The following is a 22,851-nucleotide window of genomic DNA, read 5'->3' on the forward strand; positions in this document are numbered from 1 at the left end:
AAGTGGATGCTGAACACTGGTGGTGGTGTGAAGAGACCCTTCCTCCTTGATTGTGAAGCGCTTTGTGTAACACAATAAAGACATACACAATAATATAAATACACATAACATGAAATTATGTTGAACATTCATCTGTCCCAATTTTTTTGGGAGTGTGTTGCAGGCATCAAATGAAAATTTGTCAATATTTCCAGAACACAGTTCATTTACTCACTGAAAACACTGAAATTGTTTTACTTTGTGCTTTTGACAATTAAATAAAAGTTAAAGAAAACCAGCAAAATTGCTTTTCTTATGATAAAAATATGTACATTGATAGTTATACTTTGTATTACATCATATTTGCAATTACTTCATAACGATAGTGAACTTAAATATTTATCTGAATGAAATATAGGCTATACTAATAGAAAGTAATTTGTCACATTTTGCATGTTTCTGTGATTTTTTTAAAATTCTTTTCAGATTTGTTTTCCCAGTTTAGTTATTTTTTTATTTGACTTTTTGTTTGTTTATATAGCTACAAATTTCTGATGTTTCCTCCACATGCTGTTCTTTACAAGGTAGCTTCACGCTGAATTCTGAATAACAATTAGCACATAATATATGGCTATAATTAACGCCATACATGACTTTATAATTTATAATATAAATTAATTTATTAATATAACCTTGAGGATATACTGTCATCTTTCTGAGATGACATGACCGAGACAACATTTTATATTTATAATAAATGTTGACGGCCTAAGCAGTATCTTGGCAGAAACTACCGTTACCATGGTAAATTTTGCTCCGAGTGTGATGTGAATGACAGAATACGGTTGATGTGTTGTTTGAGAAAGAGAGAGGGCGGTGTTTCTACTTTTAGCTGCACTTCCCAATTTTATAAGACCGGCAAAGGGTGCGCGCTTGAGGAATCTTCGACGCGGACGCGACATACAAAAATGCGAGTGCGCGCACGGGCACGCGCTCACGAACATACATACACACACAGCTGCGAGAAAAGAGAAAGCGAGAGAGTCGAGGAGTGTGTGCGGCGGCCTCGCGCTTATAATGGCTGCCAGAAAAAGCAGAGCTGAGGAAAATCGGTTACATTGGGAATAAGATTCGTGCACAGGTAAATGTTTCTCGTGTTTGTGTGTGTGGTTGCAGTGGGACTCTTTGTCTGAGCATGTGTGTCGAGCTGCTGCGCAGGTGCATGTGTTGTTCCTGGGAGGGTTTTTGGTTACGAAATCTACCTTTATTGTTAATGTCACAATAACATATAAGCACCGTGCATATCATCTTTCGTGTTGTGGGCTATTGCAACGTGTACTGTTAAAGCTGGACAGTGATATGCAGCTGGAGAGCGGAAAACAGCGGCGCTGTGGCCGAAACGGACAAAACCAACAGGCCTTTAACACCGCAAAAGCACATGACTGCATTACAAACACAACACGCGATTGTATTCCTGCGATTTCTGCTCATGTGCTTCGTTGTTCTTAGTCTAGCAGTTGAAACAGTGAGTGTGCAATGTTTTCTTTGCCCTTTGATCGCTGTTTCCTCATGTCAAGCAGCTTCCGCACACACGTGTTGGCAGCGCAGTCGCGTTTGTTTACCATTTACGCTAACGGCGTTTTAAAATGTTTCAGGACCCCCTGTTCGTGAAACCTCTTTTTACAGAATCTGTCACCCTGTTTTTGTACATTTGTGAGTATTGCCTAAATATGTGGTACTTTTATGTTTCTGAGAACAACTATGTAGAAATGCTAAATTCAAAATTTGAGTTTGTGGCATTACTTATGAGTGTACGTTTTTGTCCAATCAAATGGCTTTTGGAATGTAATGCCCCTCCCCCTAAATTCAACTCTTCACTATTACTGTTAACTTTAAATAATGGTAAAAAAAAAAAGTAATAATAATATGTCCCTCCCTACTTTGTTAGCACAGGAAAGAAAATTACACGTTACAGAGAATAGTAATCAAATTGATCAGTTTTAATTTTATTTGACAATGAGATGGTCATATGTCTAAACAATTTTAACTTGAACATTTGAATTATGTGTAGTGTTGAGACCAACACCTGAATGGATACTGCACGAGTAGTATTAATGATGATAATAATAATAATAATCAAATTAAGTATTGTCCCTTATAAATTCAAAATTGACAGTAGTTTAGAGTAGCAGGAGAGTGAGTTGAGATCCAGATGTAAATGGACTATAGCTAGTGTTTTTCAGCCAATGATGAACTTCCGGTAAAGGCTTTATGTGGCGATTTTTCTATTTCATAATATTTTTCTTACAGCATCTATGTTGTAATGTAATTCAAATGTATTCAGTTAAATGGATTTAGGCATCCATTTGGTTGTTAAAGCATAAACATTAATGCATTGGCACCGTTATTAGCAGCAGGCTAGCGCAGAAATTCCATTGAAAACACTAGGGTAAAATTTATTTCCATATTTTAAAGACATGCAGCAGAAAAATATAAATTAATGCAGTTCTTCTTGTTTGGTCTGATACACGCTTTATATCATATCTCAGCCAGGCAGTGAAGATCGATGTTTTTTCAAAGAAATCAGATCTTAAACACTGCAATTTTTGTATGGGATGACAATTAACCATAAACCCTGGGGCTTGCTGATTGAAATTAAAAGGCTGTGTGTGTGTGTGTGTATAGCCCATTGTTGAATAAAAACTAGCAGAACTTTGTTACATTTGGTAAGATAAATTTAAACCGAAGTACAATTAGTAATAAAAGTACACACACATAATATTTAACAGAAATGCAGTAAAACTGTAAAAATTCAAATAAAACATTAGCGCAATGCTCTCAAACGCAATTCCTGGAGGGCCGCAGCTCTGCATTGTTTAGCTCCAACCACCTCCAACTCACACCTGCTAAATAGTTTCCAGTAGTCTCGAACACCTTGGTTAGTTGGATCAGCTGTATTTGATAAGGGTTGAAGCAAAACAAGGCAGAGCTGCGGCCCTCCAGGAATTGCATTTGAGACCATTGCGCTAAAGTTTTATGTAAAATATCCCAAATTTCTGCCAGTGGTTTTACATGGTGTTACTACAGTAAAACTGTGGTAATTGGTGTTTTGTGGAATGAAGTCTTCTAACCTGATCTTTGTTCCACGATGATTCCGCTGTTCTTCTTGTTGCAGAGAATGACAGAGTGAACAAACTAAGCAGCGGTCATATAAATGACTTGTCTAGTGAAATGCATTCTTTCAAACTTGTACAACATTGATGAAGTAGCACTGTATTGTTAAGCTTTTATGTGCTCTGTGTAATAGGGTTGCACAATATGGGATAATATGCGATGTTGATGACTGATAAATATTGCAATAGTATTTTTTTCTAAATATCTATTTAATGATCATACTAAAATAAACTGATAATAGACATTTAACTAATTTAGTTGAATCCAAATTTAGGCTAAATAAACAACTCAATGTGCAAGCATTTTGACTAAAAGAACACTCCACTTTTTTGAGCATGATTTCAGTTTGCAACTCGCATACAATTAAGCAGTTGGTTTTTCACATTTTTGAATTTATTCTGACAAACTCTAGGTCTGGTGGGAGCACTTTTAGCTTAGCTTAGCATATATAATTGAATCAGAGTAGACTCTTAGCATCTTGCTAATAGATGATCAAAGAGTTTAGATAATTGTCCTATTTAAAACTTTACACTTCTGTAGATGTATCATTTATTAAGACTGACAAAGAAACGTAAAGTTGCTGTTTTCTAAGTCAATATGGCTATGAAATTTACTTTCGTTTTAGCGTAATAATTAAGGAACTTTGCTGATGTATCATGGTTGTAGTAGTACAGGGCATACAGTATAGTATGCACTGGAAGTTATATGCATGGATCACCTTTTACAAATCCTTAAGGAAAGAAAGGTTTTTGCTTTGCTCAATTTCAATAAAAAAAACAAAAAAACAAACAAAAACATTTCTTTGACTACTGAATTTATTTGTTAAGAATTTCTTTTTTCAATAAATAAAAATCCCAGATTCTTAATCACTAGTTAAAAAGATAGTTTAGATGAACTAAGATCACAATTAGGAATGGTATTACGACTTACAATCAAATTACATTCAGTTTTACTATATTTAAAGATATAAATTGCTTAGTTAAATATATCAAAATGCCATCTGCATAAAAACGAAACAAAAAAGAGGGTGACAATCTATACAAGTCAATAAGTCTAGATCGACTGATGAATGGATAGATTAATAGATGGAAACCTGTGACCACCAACATTGATAGTAGGAAATACAAATACTACGGAAGTCAATAGTCACAGGTTTCTTCAAAATATCTTCATAATAGAAGAAAGAAAGTGAAAAAAAGACAGTGGTTATGGTGTAACACGTGTTTAAAGGCAGATTGTGTTTGTTTAATTGGTGTCCAACAGTGTGTGGCTTAATTTTAACACCCTTTTACAACTAACCCCGCTGTGTCATGTTTTCCTCAACTGGCTGGCAGTCAGTTTTTATTTTATTTTATTTATTTATTTATTTATTTATTTATTTATTAATTAATTAATTTTTTTTTTACGTCGATCAAAATGGTTTCTTCTTTTAGCCTAGATAACGGTAATCACAACAATATAAATTTTTGGGTTCATAATTTCAGACTATTATAGATTATAATAAAAAATATTTTTATGCTGCAAAAATGGTTTCTCCTGTGTTTCTCATCCAAATTTCGCTGAAATTTTTCAATAATTGGCAGGAAGATGTCAATTCAACACTGATGAAAACGTCAGAAGCATGCCATGGTTAACCTTGAGCAAATACTTTAAAAATCTGTGTTACATTTAACCTCACGTTACTTTGTGCCCTGTGCTCCCCTTGTGTTCATACTGTTATCTTTAGAATGGAACCTAAATACACAAACCCAAAACCAGTTTTCTGATTTGATTTGTGACAGAACTTACTAAATGTCCTAATCAATGGTAAATGCTGAGCTAAACTTGTTTGTGCATACTCTACATGTGATGGCCATTTTTATCAGTTGAGAACTCCTCCAGTAGTTCAGCTGAACTATACCAGTGTACAATTGGAAGTGTACCGAAACCCACTGTTTCATTAGTCTCTGTGTGTAGATGAGCGCTTGAAAGGAGCACAATGCCTCTAAAACACTGCCTCTTGTGTTAATTTTGCATGGAAACTGCAGTAAAGGTGCAGTTTTTTTTGTTTACTTTTTTCCAGCTTTGCAGAAATGGAAGTTCTAGGCCACAAGGTCATTTCCAGTTATGCTAGTGTTGGTTCTAACACACGGTATGGTGTTTTGCTTGTTTCTCTTTGAGATAAAGCCTACTGTTGTATTATCTGGAACAGCCAGACTATTGACAAGTCTGTTTCATTACATAATGTCTTGCCAAACACCACCCACTACATAGAGTGAAGCTGATATCTGACCCAAATGTAAAGCAACCAACCACTGTTTGCTGACATAACGGTGTTTGAGCGATCAACAATAAAGAAATAGTTAGAAAATGCTTATGGTTGGGATCAAGGAAAGCCCATTTACCATATTTGTAATTGTTTGCCCCTAATTACCTAAAAAAACTGAATATCTTACGAAATTTAGTGCTAGGAACCCCACAAATGTTGATGAATTCTGTGATTAGTTTATCTTCATAGGCTGATTATATTATTAAACAATTTGATTTCCTGACAGACTGTAGAAGAATCAAAAGCACTCTGTTGTGTAGCGGTCAGCCAATGAGAGTGGAATCTTGCCAATTTAGAGTACAATATGTATTAGACAGTCTGTCTGAGTTTGAGACTAATTGTTATATAACAGGAGAAACCTGATACAACAGCTTGCTGCTCTAATGGGTGATAGGAAATCAAGACTGCAGATGATAAAACCAAATTGGAACCACAGTGCTGATGGAATAGTGTTGCAAGCTTGCAATGGCGAATACTTTTCTACTTTGGAGGAAAGAATATGGTTGATACAAATTTGCCAATAATGGATTTCATATGATAGGTTTTAACTATGTGTTCTACTATCTATATAAAATGTACATGTCTTCTTGGGTTCAGTTTTCATTAAGTTTTCTAGCAAAGATAGAAATGTATTTTTTTTTAAGCTTTGAAGATTTTTTTTTATTTTTTTTTGGTTTAGATTTTTTTTTTACTAATCTTTCACATTAAAAATGCTCTAATACAGAAACAGAATGTACTGAGATAAACTATTTTAATCTAATTGTAAATTGTCAAATTTTCTACACACAATTCTTGATTGATTGTGCATTTTTGATTTGATATATTTAACGAATTCTATAGATGTTACACTATTATAGTCCCCAGCATAAATTTGTACTCCCTAACAATTTATTTTCTGAAAACATCCATCTCTTGTAGGGGTGTTAAATTGAATTGTTTCTTCAGTGCACAACGATGCAGTCAAGGACAATTCGGTATCGGTTCAGTAATAGTTCCTAACCGGTTATTACGTACTGACATTTATCTCGTATGCACTGTGTCATGGTAGAATACTATGGCGGGAGATGAGTGTGAGTGATTAAAATGCAGAAACTCTGCACAGTAGGCTTGGGCGGTATCCAAATTTTGATACCGTCAAACCTCCTCCCTATTTTACCTTGGTATCCGGTATTACCATGCATAATAAAAAAAATATGATGTAAGACTCAGACAGCGTCACCAAACTGTTGGCTTGTGCCTAAACCATTCAGAAACTGAATACCGTATATGCGAACTTAGGTCTGCGGTCACCTGTTTGTCTTGTTCGTATTAAAGATCTGTGCGTGCTCGCTCAATCGGGAGCGATATTGTTAGACTGCTCCCGTTCAAATTACACCAGAGTAACTGACCACTCCCGCACTTTATTTGTCTTGTTTAATACGAACAAGACAAACAGGTGACCGCAGACCTAAGTTCGCATATACGGTATTCAGTTTCTGAATGGTTTAGGCACAAGCCAACAGTTTGGTGACGCTGTCTGAGTCTTACATCATATTTTTTTATTATGCATGGTAATACCGGATACCAAGGTAAAATAGGGAGGAGGTTTGACGGTATCAAAATTTGGATACCGCCCAAGCCTACTGTGCAGAGTTTCTGCATTTTAATCACTCACACTCATCTCCCGCCATAGTATTCTACCATGACACAGTGCATACGAGATAAATGTCAGTACGTAATAACCGGTTAGGAACTATTACTGAACCAGAGTAACTGACCACTCCCGCACTTTATTTGGAAAATTATTCCTGCATCGCAAGAAATCTGGTCAGGTCCTGCAGTACAGCAGCGGGAATGCAGACCTCTAGTTCGTATTTACCACGTCTCCCTTCTCGTTCGGTCGAAACCCGAAATACTGCTGAGGTTGTGTTCTTTTTCGAGACCAGGTCACTTGGTGTGTGACTCGCCATCTTGCCTCATCTCTCTCCTCCACACTGTCCCGTGATGACAATCACGCATACGCATTTTTTGGCATTAAATAAATGATATTTAATATTTAATACTTGTCTCCTATATAAGTGCATTGTTTTTTATGACCGTATAAGGTATTGAAACTGACACCGTTGCTATTTTTTAGATCCCACGGTATACCATATTACTGTATTAACGCCCAAGCCTACTGCACAGTTCACTGCGTGTGTTTGCTGGACAGTCTTTCTCTGGCAGTGAAGTTACAACAGAAGCCCCTATTTCACTGCTGTGGAAAAATTGAAAGTAAACTCCATTTCTCTCTCTTTCTCACTGTGGACCTTTGACCTGCTGGCGTGATGCTTCCTCTCCTCTCGGCTGTTATAGCGATACTTGTGGATCCAGACTCGAGTGTGTATGCAGAGCGAGGTTTCTCCACTGCGATCAGCTGTGATCGCCGCTGCTGTTTATCAGTGTCACTCGTTGGTCACCTTTCTGTTGAGCATGTGACCAATCATAGGCATTTAACAACTCGCTTTAAAAAGCAAGCGGGATAATATTTACGCTTGTTTATTTGCTATAAACACTCATGCTGTTCTGTGCGTGTACTTGAGTTTTGTTTGATACATACAAAAAGAGTGTTTTCTTTGAGCAGGTAAAATTAAAGGTACAGTTCATATATCTGACTGTTTGTATTAAAGGACAAGATTGTATTACAAATACATATTAAATGTATTTAAAAATTATATATTTTAATACAAGAATTCTTGTGCTGTGAAGTAAAATATAAAATGGTGTATGCAAAGCATCGTCGATGTACCAAATCTATGGCATGATAATCGTAACCGAACCGTGAGACTAGTGTAGGTTCATACCTCTAATCTCTTGATTTAACAGATACTTTTTATTGACCTTATTTTGGGATGTGGAAGTGCGCTTATTTTTGCAATTGTTTTAGAACTTCAGATTCAATTGCCTATAAGAGAGATGACGAGGAATGGAAATGGTAGAAAACCATTAGACTACTTGCTCTACAAACAAGTGTGTTTATGACTATACACAAAAAAAGAAGAATATCATAAGAAAATATCAGTTTGCAACATAAAGCAGCAGAATAAGCTGTTTTTAACATCTATAAATCAATGGAAGTGAAAGAGACTGGAAGTCTTGAGCCAAAAAAATTCCAATGGCTGCGCCCACTCGCACGTGAAGAATAAGGTCAATACAATGAGATATTTCTGAAAATCTGTTTTATTGGTTTTACATTTGATAAGTCAGTGTGAAAACAAAAATTGGAACCAATCTAACACAATTATTATCTATTGTCATGCTGTAAAAATGACTACACAATGAATATGTCAGGAGAAAATGTAAAGTAGAATTGAATGAAAAGGGAAATTCCAGAAGGTTGTAAATGATATAAAATTTACGTGACAAGATTCCAGCGACAAGAAATTCGACTGTCTGCGCTAAATGCATCGCAACTTCACAGAATCATTTAAGTACCAGCCATTCACTCTCGACAATATGGTAAAGGATTTTAATCTGAAATATATTAAACACCTTTAACATTATTAATAGGCTACTGGGTGACTGATGTTGTTTGTTTGCACAGTTCTGACTTTCATTTTCAAACTGTCTGCTAGTTATTTTATTTTCAAGATCTGAGATGAACTATCTTCTGGTTCTTTCAGTAAATGGCTATAAATGTCATGTAAAATGGCATTTAAACTCGCACTGGTAGCATTTAAGATGGAATAAAGCCCATAATCTGTACCTGAGGTGATCGTTGTCATACCAGTTTATGCTGTTGTTCTGCCGCGACATTGCGGAAATAGAGAGCATTTGTAAAATAGAAATTTTGTGCATTGCCCTCGCGTATGGTAAAGTCTAGATAGGATAGAGCTGCGGATACGCACAACAATTTAGCATCTTTTTTTGTGACACTGTATGTCAATAATTAAGATTTTTACAGTACTGTGATGGGTTTAGGGTTGGGTGGGGGTAGGCGTTAATGAAATACAAATTATTGGGTAATTTAATAAAATAACAAATAATACTCTGTACAATTACTGTTTTTACATTACTATGATGGTTGGTGTAGGAGTAGACGTTAATAAAATATAATAAATGGGAAATTTAAAAAAATAATATAAATAATTCTTGTTAACTTCCGGCCACAACCTTGTCTGATCTAGCAACACCGGTCACATATGCTTAGGATAAAAACTCCAATTAAAATGGAAAAGATACCTTTTAACATTTGTTGTTTGTACATGGTGCAATGTTAATTGGTATGACTCTTGTTTAAATCCACTAATATTTACAGAGAAATGGATAAGAAAACCCATTTAAAAAGGGGAGAATTTATGTTGGCCACTGCATATATATTGGGAAGTCCTCTGGCCACAAATACTGTAGGAAAAAGTCTAATATTGTGACGGCCCCAGTTATTGTGTTTTGTGTCATGTCAGGTGAGGAAGAAGAGGATGGTGAGCAGTCAGGCCAAGTACGAGCTGATCCAGGAGGTGGGCCGGGGCAGTTACGGTGTGGTGTACGAGGCGGTTGTACGGCAAACGGGTGCTCGCGTGGCTGTGAAGAAGATCCGCTGTCACTCCCCAGAGAACGTAGAGCTGGCCTTGAGGGAATTCTGGGCCCTGAGCAGCATCCAGAGTCAGCATCCCAACGTCATCCACCTGGAGGAGTGTGTTCTCCAGAGAGATGCTCTTGCCCAGAGAATGAGCCATGGCTCCAGCTCCTCACTCTATCTCGAGGTAGGTTTTGTGCCCCACAGCAAGGCGAACACCAGTCCATCATTTTTAAGTTTACATTGTTTATTAGACACCAATCAAAGAGGAATTGAAATTGGAAACCATTACTACTTACTAGTTGTAACTGTTTGGACACATTGATAATACTGTAGGACGTCAATAAGTATGATATGTCCTAAATTCGTTGAGAGCGGTAACTGATTAGACATTTATCATTTATTGTAAATCATTTATTGTCTGCTTGCTAGTACTTGGTTAAGTGCCTTCAGTATTTTTCCAGAAAGCCAAAAGTGGTTAAAAAAGGAAAATGTATCTGACAGACAGTAGTTGTTGGCTTAAAAATAGGGATGTGAAAAAAATGCAGAAACCGTGCTTGTCATGGGTTGGTCATAACAAAAATCATTAAATCATTAAAACCAAAATAAAACATAGGAAACTTAAAAAGACAACTTGAACTTAGCCAATGCAACATTTCTGATTTAATTTAGTTAGTTTGATCTACTAAAAGTGCCTCAAATTTAAACATGAACCACCTCAAGCAGATTTCAGTAAATAGAAGTTGAATAATTTCAGCCAGACACTAATATTTTTAAGAATATATGGACTAGTATAAAGGGCGACACGGTTGCTCAGTGGTTGGCATTGTTGCCTCACAGCAAGAAGGTCGCTGGTTCGAGCCCCGAACTAAAAATAAATGGCTTTTTATTGAAGGTTGTCACAAACTGTACAGAAATACAGATTTTAATGTTCTGCTTATTGGCCATTTAATTTCTGCTGTGTGCATGAACCAAGCTAATAAAACGTTTCCAGTAATATTAATTAATTGCATGATGTATATTAACACTACATGGCAAAAAAGCTTTTCTTACCTAGAGTTTTTGTTTTGTTTCTAGTTCAAATGTATAGAAATTCTTAAATCAAGAAGCATTTCTAGAAAGGCAAAACATATTTTCTTATTTTTCCACGAAACAAGCAAAATAATCTACCAATAGGGTAAGCAAGTTATCTTTTACCCTTATCTAAACTTTGAGATTTTCCTTTTTTAAAAAAAAACAAAAAAAAACAAGCTAGCGTTAGCCGCAAGGGCCAATTTTCATCGGTTGCCCCTGCCAGATTTTAAAAAGGCAACCTAAAATAAAAAAACCCACTTTACACATACAATAACAGTAAAGTTACATGCATCAAAAAGACAAAACGTATAAGAATTTCATAAAAAGCTGGAGAAAAGAATTACACATCATTACAAACTTGATTTGCTTTTAGCCATTTCTTTAACTTGTATTTAAATGTTGAGTAATTTGTAATGCCCCTTAAATCAATAGGAAGTGTGTTCCAGAAATGACTGGCTCTAACTGAAAAGTCTGACATGCAAAAGTTGTACATCTTAATTGCACATTGAGCATTTCCAAGCAAAATAATCTGCCACTAAATTTTGACATTTATGAAAACAAGAAAATATTTTTTTGCTTATCTATAAAATGCTTCTTGATTTAAGTATGAAAATAAGTGTCACGTAACATGGGATCAATGTCATTTGTAGTTTATGCTGTTGTTTTGCCACAACGTTACCAACATCGTAGATGGTTAGGACAAACTCTTTTTAACATTAAAATAAATACCTTTTATCATGTGTTGTGGTGCCAATTTGCATCAAATTAGGAAACGGTATAAAAAAAGCTTTTTTTCCAGTGTATTTTTTTAATGCAAATTTCACTTCAAAACTGCAGCGTAATGTGAAAACCGGGCATTGTCATTTTTCCAAAAATGTTATCACAGCCAGTCCTGCATAAACTATATGAATGATCATGCTGAAAACAAACCGCTTTGAGTACAAGAAAGTGCTCTAATATTAGTGAATGATTATAATATTCTGTACTATTTTCAGTTGAGTAAAGAAATCAGGATGTTTTGGCTGGATGAAAATAAACCTGAGTAGCACGGTAATGGGTTATTTCTGGCCTTTGAGATGTGGTTGATTATCGCTCTTGCTGCTGTAATTATGAGCCTGGAGAGCACCATTTATCTGCTGACCGCTGTCTGTGCAAAGCCTTTAGCGTCTTGTGTCAACAGCTGATGGCATGGGAAATGTGCTTTAGCTATACACAAAATCCTTTTTTAATTGTAAAGGTTCTTAAATATTCTTAACAATTACAGCTTTGGTTAAATATGTAAGTTAGCCTCAGATGAACAAATTCGGCAGTTGGTCTGCTGCTTCAACATTCATGTGTGTTCATTGTCCATGTAGACACTAAAAATGCACTGCTTGTCCACAGACCCTCCTGATGACATAAAAAGGACTTTGATAGTAAGACATGGATTGGGGTTATAAGTTGTACCACAGGTCATATTTTTTGTCTACAACGCTTGTCCGTTAACCTTGTAAACATTCAATAAGAATGTTAAAGTGCCACTATTATGGATTGATTGAAAATGACCTTTCATGTAGTCTGTAACAGGGCTACGTGGATGAAAACGTCCTGCTGAGTTTTTTTGTTGTTGTTTTTTTTCCCTGCTGAGTTTTACATCTAAAAGTACACCATGTATAAAGTTCTTGACTCTGAAAAAGAAAGTCAACCCAGAGTCATTGATATGAATAATCATCCACGTGGATCTTTAGCCATTTCATCGTGACATCTGAACAAAACATTTGATGGGCATGTAGATCCGGAAAAACTCGAACTCTCCTCCCATTAACACTTTAGTGGTTTGCATTATGACGCGAAGATGCTATTGCTATGAGATTATTTAATACCTAAATATGAGGCTGTGGGGAATCAATGTTTAAAGTAAATTTTTACAACGGTAAACCCACAGTAAAGCCCCAACCATGTGCTGTGTTCTTGTAATTACACTGACGACTGCTACAGCAACCTACAACATGGGATTTGCCGGCCATTTGTTATTAATGGATCAATCAGTCCTGAAGACTAGATGTACATCGGACTTATTTGGACCAGCTTCTTCCTCCAAACCACAACCTGTAATTGGGATTTAAAATGGTTGCCGCCTTGTTCAAAATATGTATTTAGTTGTCTGTAGGGGTGCAACGGTTCAATCTACTCAGGGTTCGGTATGTTAGTTAGTTAATTATTTATATAGCAAATTTTTTACAACAACATTGCCCAAAGTGCTAAACACAATTAATACAAATTAATATAAAACCTAAATCACATACATAACAATTAAAACACAAGGCAAACCCCTCAACATTAAAAAGGCTCAAATGCTAAAGAAAAATGATGCAGTTTTAAAAGCTTTTTAAAAACAGTTAGTTGGAGCGTGTCTGATGTGGGGTGGAAGCCTGTTTCAGAATTTTGGGCCGATAACAGCAAAAGCCGAATTCCCACTTCGCTTACACCGGGACCTTGGTACCGAAAGAATAAACTGATTAGAAGACCTTAGTGACCTACCAGGATTATATACATGTAGGAGGTCTGATAGGTATGGTGGTGCCAGATCATTTAAGGATTTAAAAACAAAAGTTATTAATTTAAAATCAGTCCGTGACCTAACAGGCAGCCAGCCCAGAGAGGAAAAAACTGGAAATATGTGCTCATACGTCCCCGTCAGAAGGATCACAGCTGCATTTTGTACTAATTGCACTCTATTCAGGGCATTTTGACTAATACCCACATATAAACATTTGCAACAGTCAAGTCTTCCCAAAATAAAAGCATGGATCACCTTCTCAAGGTCATTAAAAGAGAAATGACAACTGAATTTACTTGTTTGTTAAATTTCAGATCACTATCGAAATGAAACCCAAGGTTTCTAACAACAGGTTTTTGATAAATAGATAGCTCACCAAAACCTAATAAATGCAGAGGGTTAGGATCGCCAAACCAGACCAGCTCTGTTTTTTTTCTTCATTGAAATTTAAAACATTTGACGACAGCCGGGTCTCAACCTCCATTAGACCTCATAAAGGAGTCAAGGCCATTTTTATCATTACTTTTAAGAGGGAAATAAATCTGAGTGCATAAAAAAGAAAAGCCACCCCATATTTACGAAAAAATAGATCCTAAAGGTAAAATATATAAATAAAATAGTATTTTATGCATCACGGATTTAGGGTCATGGTTTCTGTACGGTTACTAGATGCATATTATAAGACAATGAAAGTGTTTTTTGACCTTGCATGCAGATCGGTCTGATGTTGGGGATTTATAATCCATAATAAGGGCACTTTAACCATAAATCTGAAAATAGCATTTAGTTTTATTAGTTGTTTTATTGGTTCTCAAGTTTTATTTTTTGAGAAAGCAGAGCTAATCTTAAAACAGGAATGCCTTGCAAAGATTGTCAGGGGAAGGATGTGGTTAAATGTACCAACACATGACAAGCAGCAGTGTTCTGTAATGCAACTCCTCTATGGACAGAGCTGTTGTCATGCTTCAGATCAGATCGACTTTAAGAGATGCGCTCTGATTGGTTCCCTGTGCAGACAGATGGTGTAGCATTCATAGGTTGGTGCTCTGTTTTGCAATACCCTGCATGATGGCGAGGAAAACATAGCTGCTACAGCTGGTAGCACAATTGCATAACTCGATACTAGGTGCAGTGTCACAGGTCTAGGCTATCATTCTGCCAATTTGATGCTTGTTTAACAAACTCTGTTTTAAGCTACTGTTTAAGCTACCTCTCACTGAAAACTTGTTTCTTTCTTTCTTTCTTTCCGTTCTTTTTTTTTTTAAGAGAATGGAAAGTGGAGAGAATTGAATAACATTAACTTCAATTTAATGATCAAATGCTTTAAAAAAACTGCTAATCTAATTCAGATTGACCACATCTCATTTTGTTAAATGCATTTTTTTGGTGCTTCTCATCCATGTCCATCGAGCCTGATTCAATGTAATGTGTTAACTATGACGCCTTAAAAAAAAAAAAGTACATAGACAAATTAACAAATAAAAAAATACAGTGCTTCCCACAAGACTTTACTTGGGCGGGCTGCCCAGGTATATAAACATCTGCCCAAGTATATTTAGTGACACATTATTATTATTATTATTATTTATTTATTATTTTTTTTTTTTTACTATTATTAACATTCTTAATTTTTTTTTCGCCCAAATATAACCAAACATCCACGATCGATTAAGTAAATCTTCTCTCATTTACCCGCTTTGTTGTGTGTGCGCGAGATCTGTCATCACTCCCACAGACAGTCACACATGCTCTGCAGACTGACAGAGGTGCACCTTTTTGGGACATAAAAAATATTCCAGCCTGGGTTGGCTGGCCCCTAAACCGCCTACGACTCAGTACTGCATTTGAATTTAAACGTACCACTCGGTCATTATGAATGCGAGCAGTATGAATGGAACTCTGATGTACTACATCTGCTATTTTGGCACGATCACGTGACCTACCCGCATGAGTTGTCGCTTGACTCCCATTCATGAATTCTCTCGCAGGGCATCATGGCATAGCACAGTGGGCATCGGATGCACACTTCAGAGTCTCGCCGGAAATAGTAGGTCATCCTGGGGTACTTGCATACTGTTTTTGATTTCTATGAATTTGGACATCGTACTCTGCTCACATACTGTTTTTAGCGTATTATATAAAATAAAAGTATGCGATTTGGGAGGCAGCCTAAATCTTTTTTCTTTGTTTTGTTTGTTTTTTTGCTTTCACTTTCTAAAGCTTGTATTCGTTTTTGCATTACCTTTTTACTTACGCCTACTTTCACTTTGCTTTGCAGCTGACTGCGTAGAGCAAGAGAAACATTAAATTTATTTTTTTAATCTAGACTACTCAGAAAAACTTTACTGTATACTCGAAGAAGATGAAATGACTGGTATAAACTGGCTGCAAAATATGTGTACACAATTAGTAATTTTCCTTAATCTACTGGTTTTAATTTTTAAATTATGATTATTTTTTAGAAATATATTGTTTTTTTCTGTCATTTATTTCTCATTTGCTGATTATTTTATTATATTGATAATGCTAATATGTTACATAGGCTATTTTATATACATATCTATAATGCTTTGTCATTCAAGTTGGCTTTTAACTTGAAAGAGAGAAAAGCAGATTTGACCTGTCAGTGGGTGCACATGGCTTCTGAATAGCATAAGAAAAATTATCGATGTGTTTTTTTCTTTACTTTACCCATTGAAAAGAAACTGTGTATAACAGTGTCATAATAATTATAATAAAATTCTGACTTAAACTGTATATACACACATAAGTGGGTCAAGTTTTCAAAGTGACCTATTTGATTTTTGTTGTTAAGCATACACATGCATCATACAGTTGAAATCAGAATTATTAAACCCCTTTGAAGTTTTTTTTTTTTTTTTTTAATTTTTAAATAATTCGAATTTTTAAATTTTTTAAAAAGCCATTTTAGGGTCAAAATTATTAGCCCTTAAGTTTTTTTTTTTTTTTTTTTCGATAGTCTACAGAACAAACCATCATTATACAATAACTTGCCTAATTACCCTAACTTGCCTAGGTATCCTATTTAACCTAGTTACGCCTTTTAAATGTCACTTTAAGCTGTATAGAAGTGTCTTGAAAAATGTCTAGTAAAATATTATTTACTGTCATCATGGCAAAGATAAAATAAATCAGTTATTAGAGATGAGTTATTTAACTATTATGTTTAGAAATGTGTTGAGAATCTTCTCTCCATTAAACAGAAACTGAGGAAATAAATAAACGAGGCTAATAATTCAGGGGGTTTAGTAATTCTGACTTCAACTGTACATGTTAACATGGGATGGCGTCATTACCTCAAATTGCCAGGAGACCATTAACCATTAGTGTTTATTTTTTCATTATGTCTCCTTAGAAAGATGTGCAGTACAACATATTTATTGTATGTATAATAAATTTGCAATGTTCTACGTTCTGCTTTGGATGAAACTAATAGTTAGCATAGCAACATGCTTCTATAAATCTCAAAACCAGCTCGTTAGATTTAGGAATAGAACTAGGGCTGCATGATATTGGAAAAATCTAACATTGCGATATTTTGTTAGTCTGCGATACATATATTCTGATATGAATACAGTTTCACCTGTTGACTTATATCTCTATTTGCAAAGATCTTATCATTGTAGATTGATTAGAATGATTCTTTAGGCATTTATTTCTGGATAATAAACAAATAAAAAATATAGAAAAATCCAATAAAGGAAAAAGACACAATTGAAATAGTGTTTTTATCGTTTTCTGAGTCTAACAATATTCAGGTACAGTAATAAAAATAAAGTAATAAAATAAAAATAATTTTAAAAAAATTGTGATTGCTAATGGTAAAATTCCTTATGCCAAATGCTTTAAAAGTCCTCACAGGCCTCAATCACACACAAATGATAAATAATAATTCAGACTCTACATTGCATATCCTGCGATGTAACTACTGTGAATGTTCACATTGCGATATCGATGCTAAAACGATAATTTGTGCACGCCTAAACAGAACTGTTGTCTCCTGAAGTGACTGTATTTTCAAGGATGTGAATGTGGGATTTTATAGTCTCTCAGTGGACCATAGGTTGTTGTAAGTCAGCTTAAAATTTCAACAACAGAGTTTGGCTTCTGTCCCGGAACATCCTTGGTTTTCTCCCACTAAACTTTCCCCAGTGTATCTTCGCCAAACAAATTAAAATGGGAGAGGATTTAATGGCTGGAATAAAATTTATTTATTTTTTAATATCCCACACCTTTCATGCTACTGACAGAATGTTTCCTTAAATCATGAGAATAGCTGATGAAGTGTGCCATTAGTGATCTAACTTATAACTTCTACCCCCAGTGGACAGTAAAACAAGTAGGGAAAATCCAGTTCTTTTGACTTCTTTATAGTTACTTGCTGGCTGGAGCACTGCCCTAACAACCATTCCAAACACATCAGCAACCTAATGTTGCATAATGTACAAAAAAACACATTTACAACAGCTTGGCAGCTGCATAGCTACCCTTTGGCAGATTATGCAGCACCCTGGCATTATGGAGCCAAGTTTTACACAGGCAAGTGTTACTGAAGCTTTAGTAGAGTAGTATTTGGCCAACCTACTTTCTGGATGTCAATATCAGAAGCAGCTATTAAGGATCAGACTGAATCAATTGAATGTGTCATTGCATTTACAAAACTTTAAACTTTTACACCTTCTATCACATTCCTGCTGAAGTGACATTGATCAGTGTGTTAGGCTATTGTTTCAGATGCTAATCAGGGGTGCGTTTCCGAAAACCATTGTTAGCTAACTAAGGTCGGAACATTCAAACTGCAGAAATGTTCTAAGTTGTAAAAGTAGACTTCAAAAAATAAAATAAATAAACAATGTCCTACTATTATTAACCTATTATTAAGTAGGATTTTTTTACATTTCTTAATAGCCTTCTGTAAATTAGGCTTACAACCATTAACTATTTATACAGTATGATTTATATATGAGATTATAGTACATGTTAGCTAAGTGATTTTATATGGAATATTCTCAATAATATTTGTAAGGGAAACGTGTATATAGGCCCTGTATTATTTACATATATTTCAATTAATATGGAAAATGAGTGCATGTTTTTACTAAAACTAATATTGTTTATTTTTATTATTATTTTTTTTTTTTTATGTAAAAAATGCGCATGTATGTAAAATATTTTAATTTGCAAAATTATAAGGGTTTTTCCTCTAAAGAAGTAGTTACTCCACCCAGTGGTTAATTTGTGTTCCAGATCCGGATCCGGCACCTCATTTTACTGATCCCCCTCCTCCACCCTGTTTAGAGCGTCTTTATAGATGTTTTATGTTAAAACTAACGTAGTTAAAAATGATGGATCTGCGACAAAGCAACAACGGTTTTGGGAAACACTCCTCACTACATTTGTTCTTTTCCCAAATGATGCATCGTACAATAATAGTTCAGCCGCGAGTTATGTCGTGGTTTGGGAAATGCACCCCAGATTATTGAAAACTGTTTTGAAAATGATAACAGATTGGGATTGTTGCTAAAGTATGCTGTTGAATATCCCAGTTTTACACAGTTGGTTGTAACTCATGTATTTATTTATATTCCACTCAGTTGGTGGAGACCTCCCTGAAAGGTGAGATCACGTTTGACCCCTGCTGCGCCTACTACATGTGGTTCGTAATGGACTTCTGTGACGGTGGAGACATGAACGCCTACCTCCTGTCCCGCAAACCCAGCCGCAAGACCAACACCAGCTTCATGCTGCAACTGGGCAGCGCTCTTGCCTTCCTGCATCGAAACCAGATCATCCACCGAGATCTCAAACCTGACAATATTCTTATCTCACAGGGCCGCACCCCAGCGGGGTCCCCTGAACCCACCCTAAAGGTGGCTGACTTTGGCCTCAGCAAGGTCTGCTCCGGTTCGGGCCTAAACCCTGAGGAACCAGCAAGCGTTAACAAGTGTTTCTTGTCCACAGCTTGTGGGACGGACTTCTACATGGCTCCTGAGGTGTGGGAGGGCCACTACACTGCTAAAGCTGACATTTTTGCTTTGGGGGTTATCATATGGGCCATGGTAGAACGGATAACATTTGTGGATGTGGAGACTCAGAAGGAGCTTTTGGGGAGCTACGTACAGCAGGGTGAGGATATTGTCCCATTGGGGGAGGCTTTGCTGGAGAATCCCAAGATGGAGCTTAACATCCCAGCCCGGAAAAAGAGTATGAATGCTGGCATGAAGCAGCTGATTCGAGAGATGCTGTCGGCCAATCCACAGGAGCGTCCTGACGCTTTTGAGCTGGAGCTCAGGCTGGTTCGGATCGCATGCAGGGAACTTGATTGGGATACGTGAAGGGACAGTTTCTTGGACATTGGGTAAATTTCTAGTACAACTGGCTTTGAGCTTGAAGTGAATACAAGAACGTATTGTTTGGCCCTGTCCCAATTGGCACACTTGATGTGGACTTGGAGTCTTGTTTTTCTTCGCTTGGTAATGTCTGTGAAATCTACAAAAAAAAAAAAAATGTGTAAAGATTTTGAGGAATACCACACTGGTTGATAGTGCCATTTGGGACAGGGCCTTTTGTGAGCAGGAATGGGTTTTTTAATGGGCAATTGCACTGGTCCTTGGTCTCTTCTTGATATTCTTACAGTTTAGTACAAGTGATGATAAACAGCCTTTTTAATGTTAATGCTTATTATTGTCTCATCTGTTCACAAGCACATTGGGATTTTCATTGACAAGAGTCCAGAGGGGCTTTACAAGGGTTTCATTAATGGAAAAAAAAACATAAGAGATCCACCTTCCATTGACCATAAGCCACAGTGACGTAGATAAAGAGTGGTCCACAGAATTCCTAGAACATTCCAGCAGAGAGCATGTAGATTAGGGCTGGGCAGTAACAACAACAACAAAAAAAAAGAAGTTTGTAAAATAATTTGACTACGTGAAGTATTCAAGGGATAGTCCACCACAATATTATTACCATTTACTCACCCTCAAGTGGTTATACTTTCTTCTGTTGAACACAAAGTTATTTTGAAGAATGCAGAAAAAAGGATACCATTGATTTTCATAGTTGGATAAACAAATACTACAACATTCAATGGTTTTTATCATTCTTTAAAACATCTTCTTTTGTGTTTAACGGATGAAGAAAACTCAAAACAGGTTTGGGCAAAGTGAAGGGTGGAGTAAATGATAACAGACTTTTTTTTTTTTGTGAACTATTCCTTTCAATACTTTGATTGCTCTTTAATTTGAAGGTTTAGGAATTTTAATGGCTCAAAAAAAAAACATTAAAATCATTGTGATGTTCGTCATGTTTGTTCACATTGTCACTAACAATATAAGTGTCAACAACAACAACCTGTATGTCATATAAGTTCAGTATAACGCCCAGCCCTTACGTTGATTTAACACAGAACAGCTTCCTTTTTTTTTTTTCTCCCTTCTTGGGAACTATTTAGTTCTTCTTGAGAGCTAAGCTAACCTCACTCCTGGTGCTAATTCAACCTGCAATGCAAAATGGGAAAACATGCAGCAAACAACAGCTTTTTTTACAGGTTCCTTTTTTTCCGAGCTCAGTTTAACAGATTTTTTACAACACAAACAGTGTTTGTTTTTTCTGAACTTCACACACAAGGGCTTCAGGGAGTTGTATTTGTATCACTCAATTTGAAAACAGTGTTTTTTCAGTCTTTTCTACACACAAATAAAAGGAAAGTTCAAGGCAATAGTTTTTAGTCTGCCAAAAGGCATGCGGTAGATTGTAATATTTGTCATTTTAAATACCCATTTCAAGCCAATTCAGACATGATATCTTACACAAACTGACTAAATAAACCACTAAAAAAGGCAGCTCTGTGTGTCTGAAGGATGTGTGTCCATTTTGGAGCACCAGGTGTAAAATGATTCGACGTAACATTGCATTTTTTTGCTCTTTGACACTTTCCATATAGAGGGTCAATGGTAAAGTAAATGGTTTAGAAAAAAAACATTAAATGAATCATTTATTTTCTGTTCATCTGGTCTGACGTTTGCGTTTTTCTTCCAAACTTTGACTTCTAAACATTCATTAATTGTTTTTTTTTCTGACACCAGAATGGCTACATTTGCCTTTGCATTATTTCTTAAGCTGAATTTTGAGGATTCACTTTAGTTATTTTGGATTCATAAAATAAAAGTCTGTCTGTAATAGGCCATGGTGGAAGTGAGTTTACATTTACGGTAAATAACAGCAATGCACTAAAAACAGAAAAGTTTTTCCTTTGCAGTTTTGAAATGTTTCACACACTGCACAACACAATCTCACACCAATTCGAAAGTTTTCGTAACATTTATTTGTATAATTTGTATTATTTTGTTTGTACAATTTACTCATCCCTCAACAAGGGTTAAGGCTGATTTATACTTCTGCGTCAAGTAATCGCCATGACCCACGGTGCCTGCCTTATGCGTACTCGTGCATTTATACATCTGCATGCTGTTTGTGTTGCTCTGCAATAACACTTTTGAAACACTAGCTGGCAGTAGGTTTTTATGTTCCTCTGTCGAGTTTCTTTGTGGGTGTTTTGTGTTTTTCTGAACGCTACCTTAATGTACAGTAGTTAAACTCGCTCATTCAGAGGCGGGAAATGGCAGACGTGTAACAATTTTAATCATAAAGTAAACACAAAACAAACGGTTCCATCTGGAGCTCCTTCATGGCACTTGACACTTGTAAACCCTTGCTCCATCGGGCTCGTGGCTTTCAGCACTGCCCACACTAGTCACAGTTACCAAGCTAAACAATCACAGAGCTTGTGCTACGCGTCGTTGTGACGTGTAGTTACATTATTTTGTGAGGTGTGTATCGACGACAGCTACAGCTTAACGCAGAAGTGTAAATCGGCCTTTAGGGGTGGAGTGTGGGGGCATGACTCCATTTTAAAAACTCCATTTTCAATTGAATGAAATTGTATGACTTTGTACGAAGTAGCCACTCTTCTGACAATACTTAAAATAGTCATGAGATGGGGCTGGACTAAAACAATATCAAAATCAACCACAAAAATGACAATTTTGCAATGTCCTGATTAACACAAACCCAATCCTGCCATTGTAGTCACATTGTTTAATTACATCACAAAACGGTGCTGATTTCTCAAGCTAACTTTTTTTTACCATATTTTAAAAGTTTGCCAACTCTAAAATGCCATTGATGAAGGAAGAATAAAACTGCATAAAGTTTTCCTAT

The 22,851-nt window shown here is 36.0% G+C and overlaps 1 protein-coding gene across 1 annotated transcript; it reads left to right on the top strand.

The window, feature by feature from the left end:
- Window positions 1-955: 955 nt before the first annotated feature.
- Window positions 956-21,637, top strand: pdik1l (PDLIM1 interacting kinase 1 like). Its single transcript, XM_056480311.1, has 3 exons — window positions 956-1,120; window positions 9,883-10,182; window positions 19,224-21,637. The coding sequence occupies exons 2-3, from the start codon at window positions 9,898-9,900 to the stop codon at window positions 19,962-19,964; spliced, it is 1,026 nt and encodes a 341-aa protein (XP_056336286.1). The 5' UTR covers window positions 956-1,120; window positions 9,883-9,897; the 3' UTR covers window positions 19,965-21,637.
- The last annotated feature ends 1,214 nt before the right edge of the window (window positions 21,638-22,851 follow it).

The sequence above is a fragment of the Danio aesculapii genome, chromosome 19 (assembly GCF_903798145.1).
Source record: "Danio aesculapii chromosome 19, fDanAes4.1, whole genome shotgun sequence".
NCBI lineage: Eukaryota > Metazoa > Chordata > Actinopteri > Cypriniformes > Danionidae > Danio > Danio aesculapii.

Coding starts and splice junctions, on each gene's coding strand:
- pdik1l (XM_056480311.1), top strand. CDS start 9,898: ATGGTGAGCAGTCAGGCCAAGTACGAGCTGATCCAGGAGGTGGGCCGG. Junction 10,183..19,223: donor GCTCCTCACTCTATCTCGAG/GTAGGTTTTGTG, acceptor TATTCCACTCAG/TTGGTGGAGACCTCCCTGAA.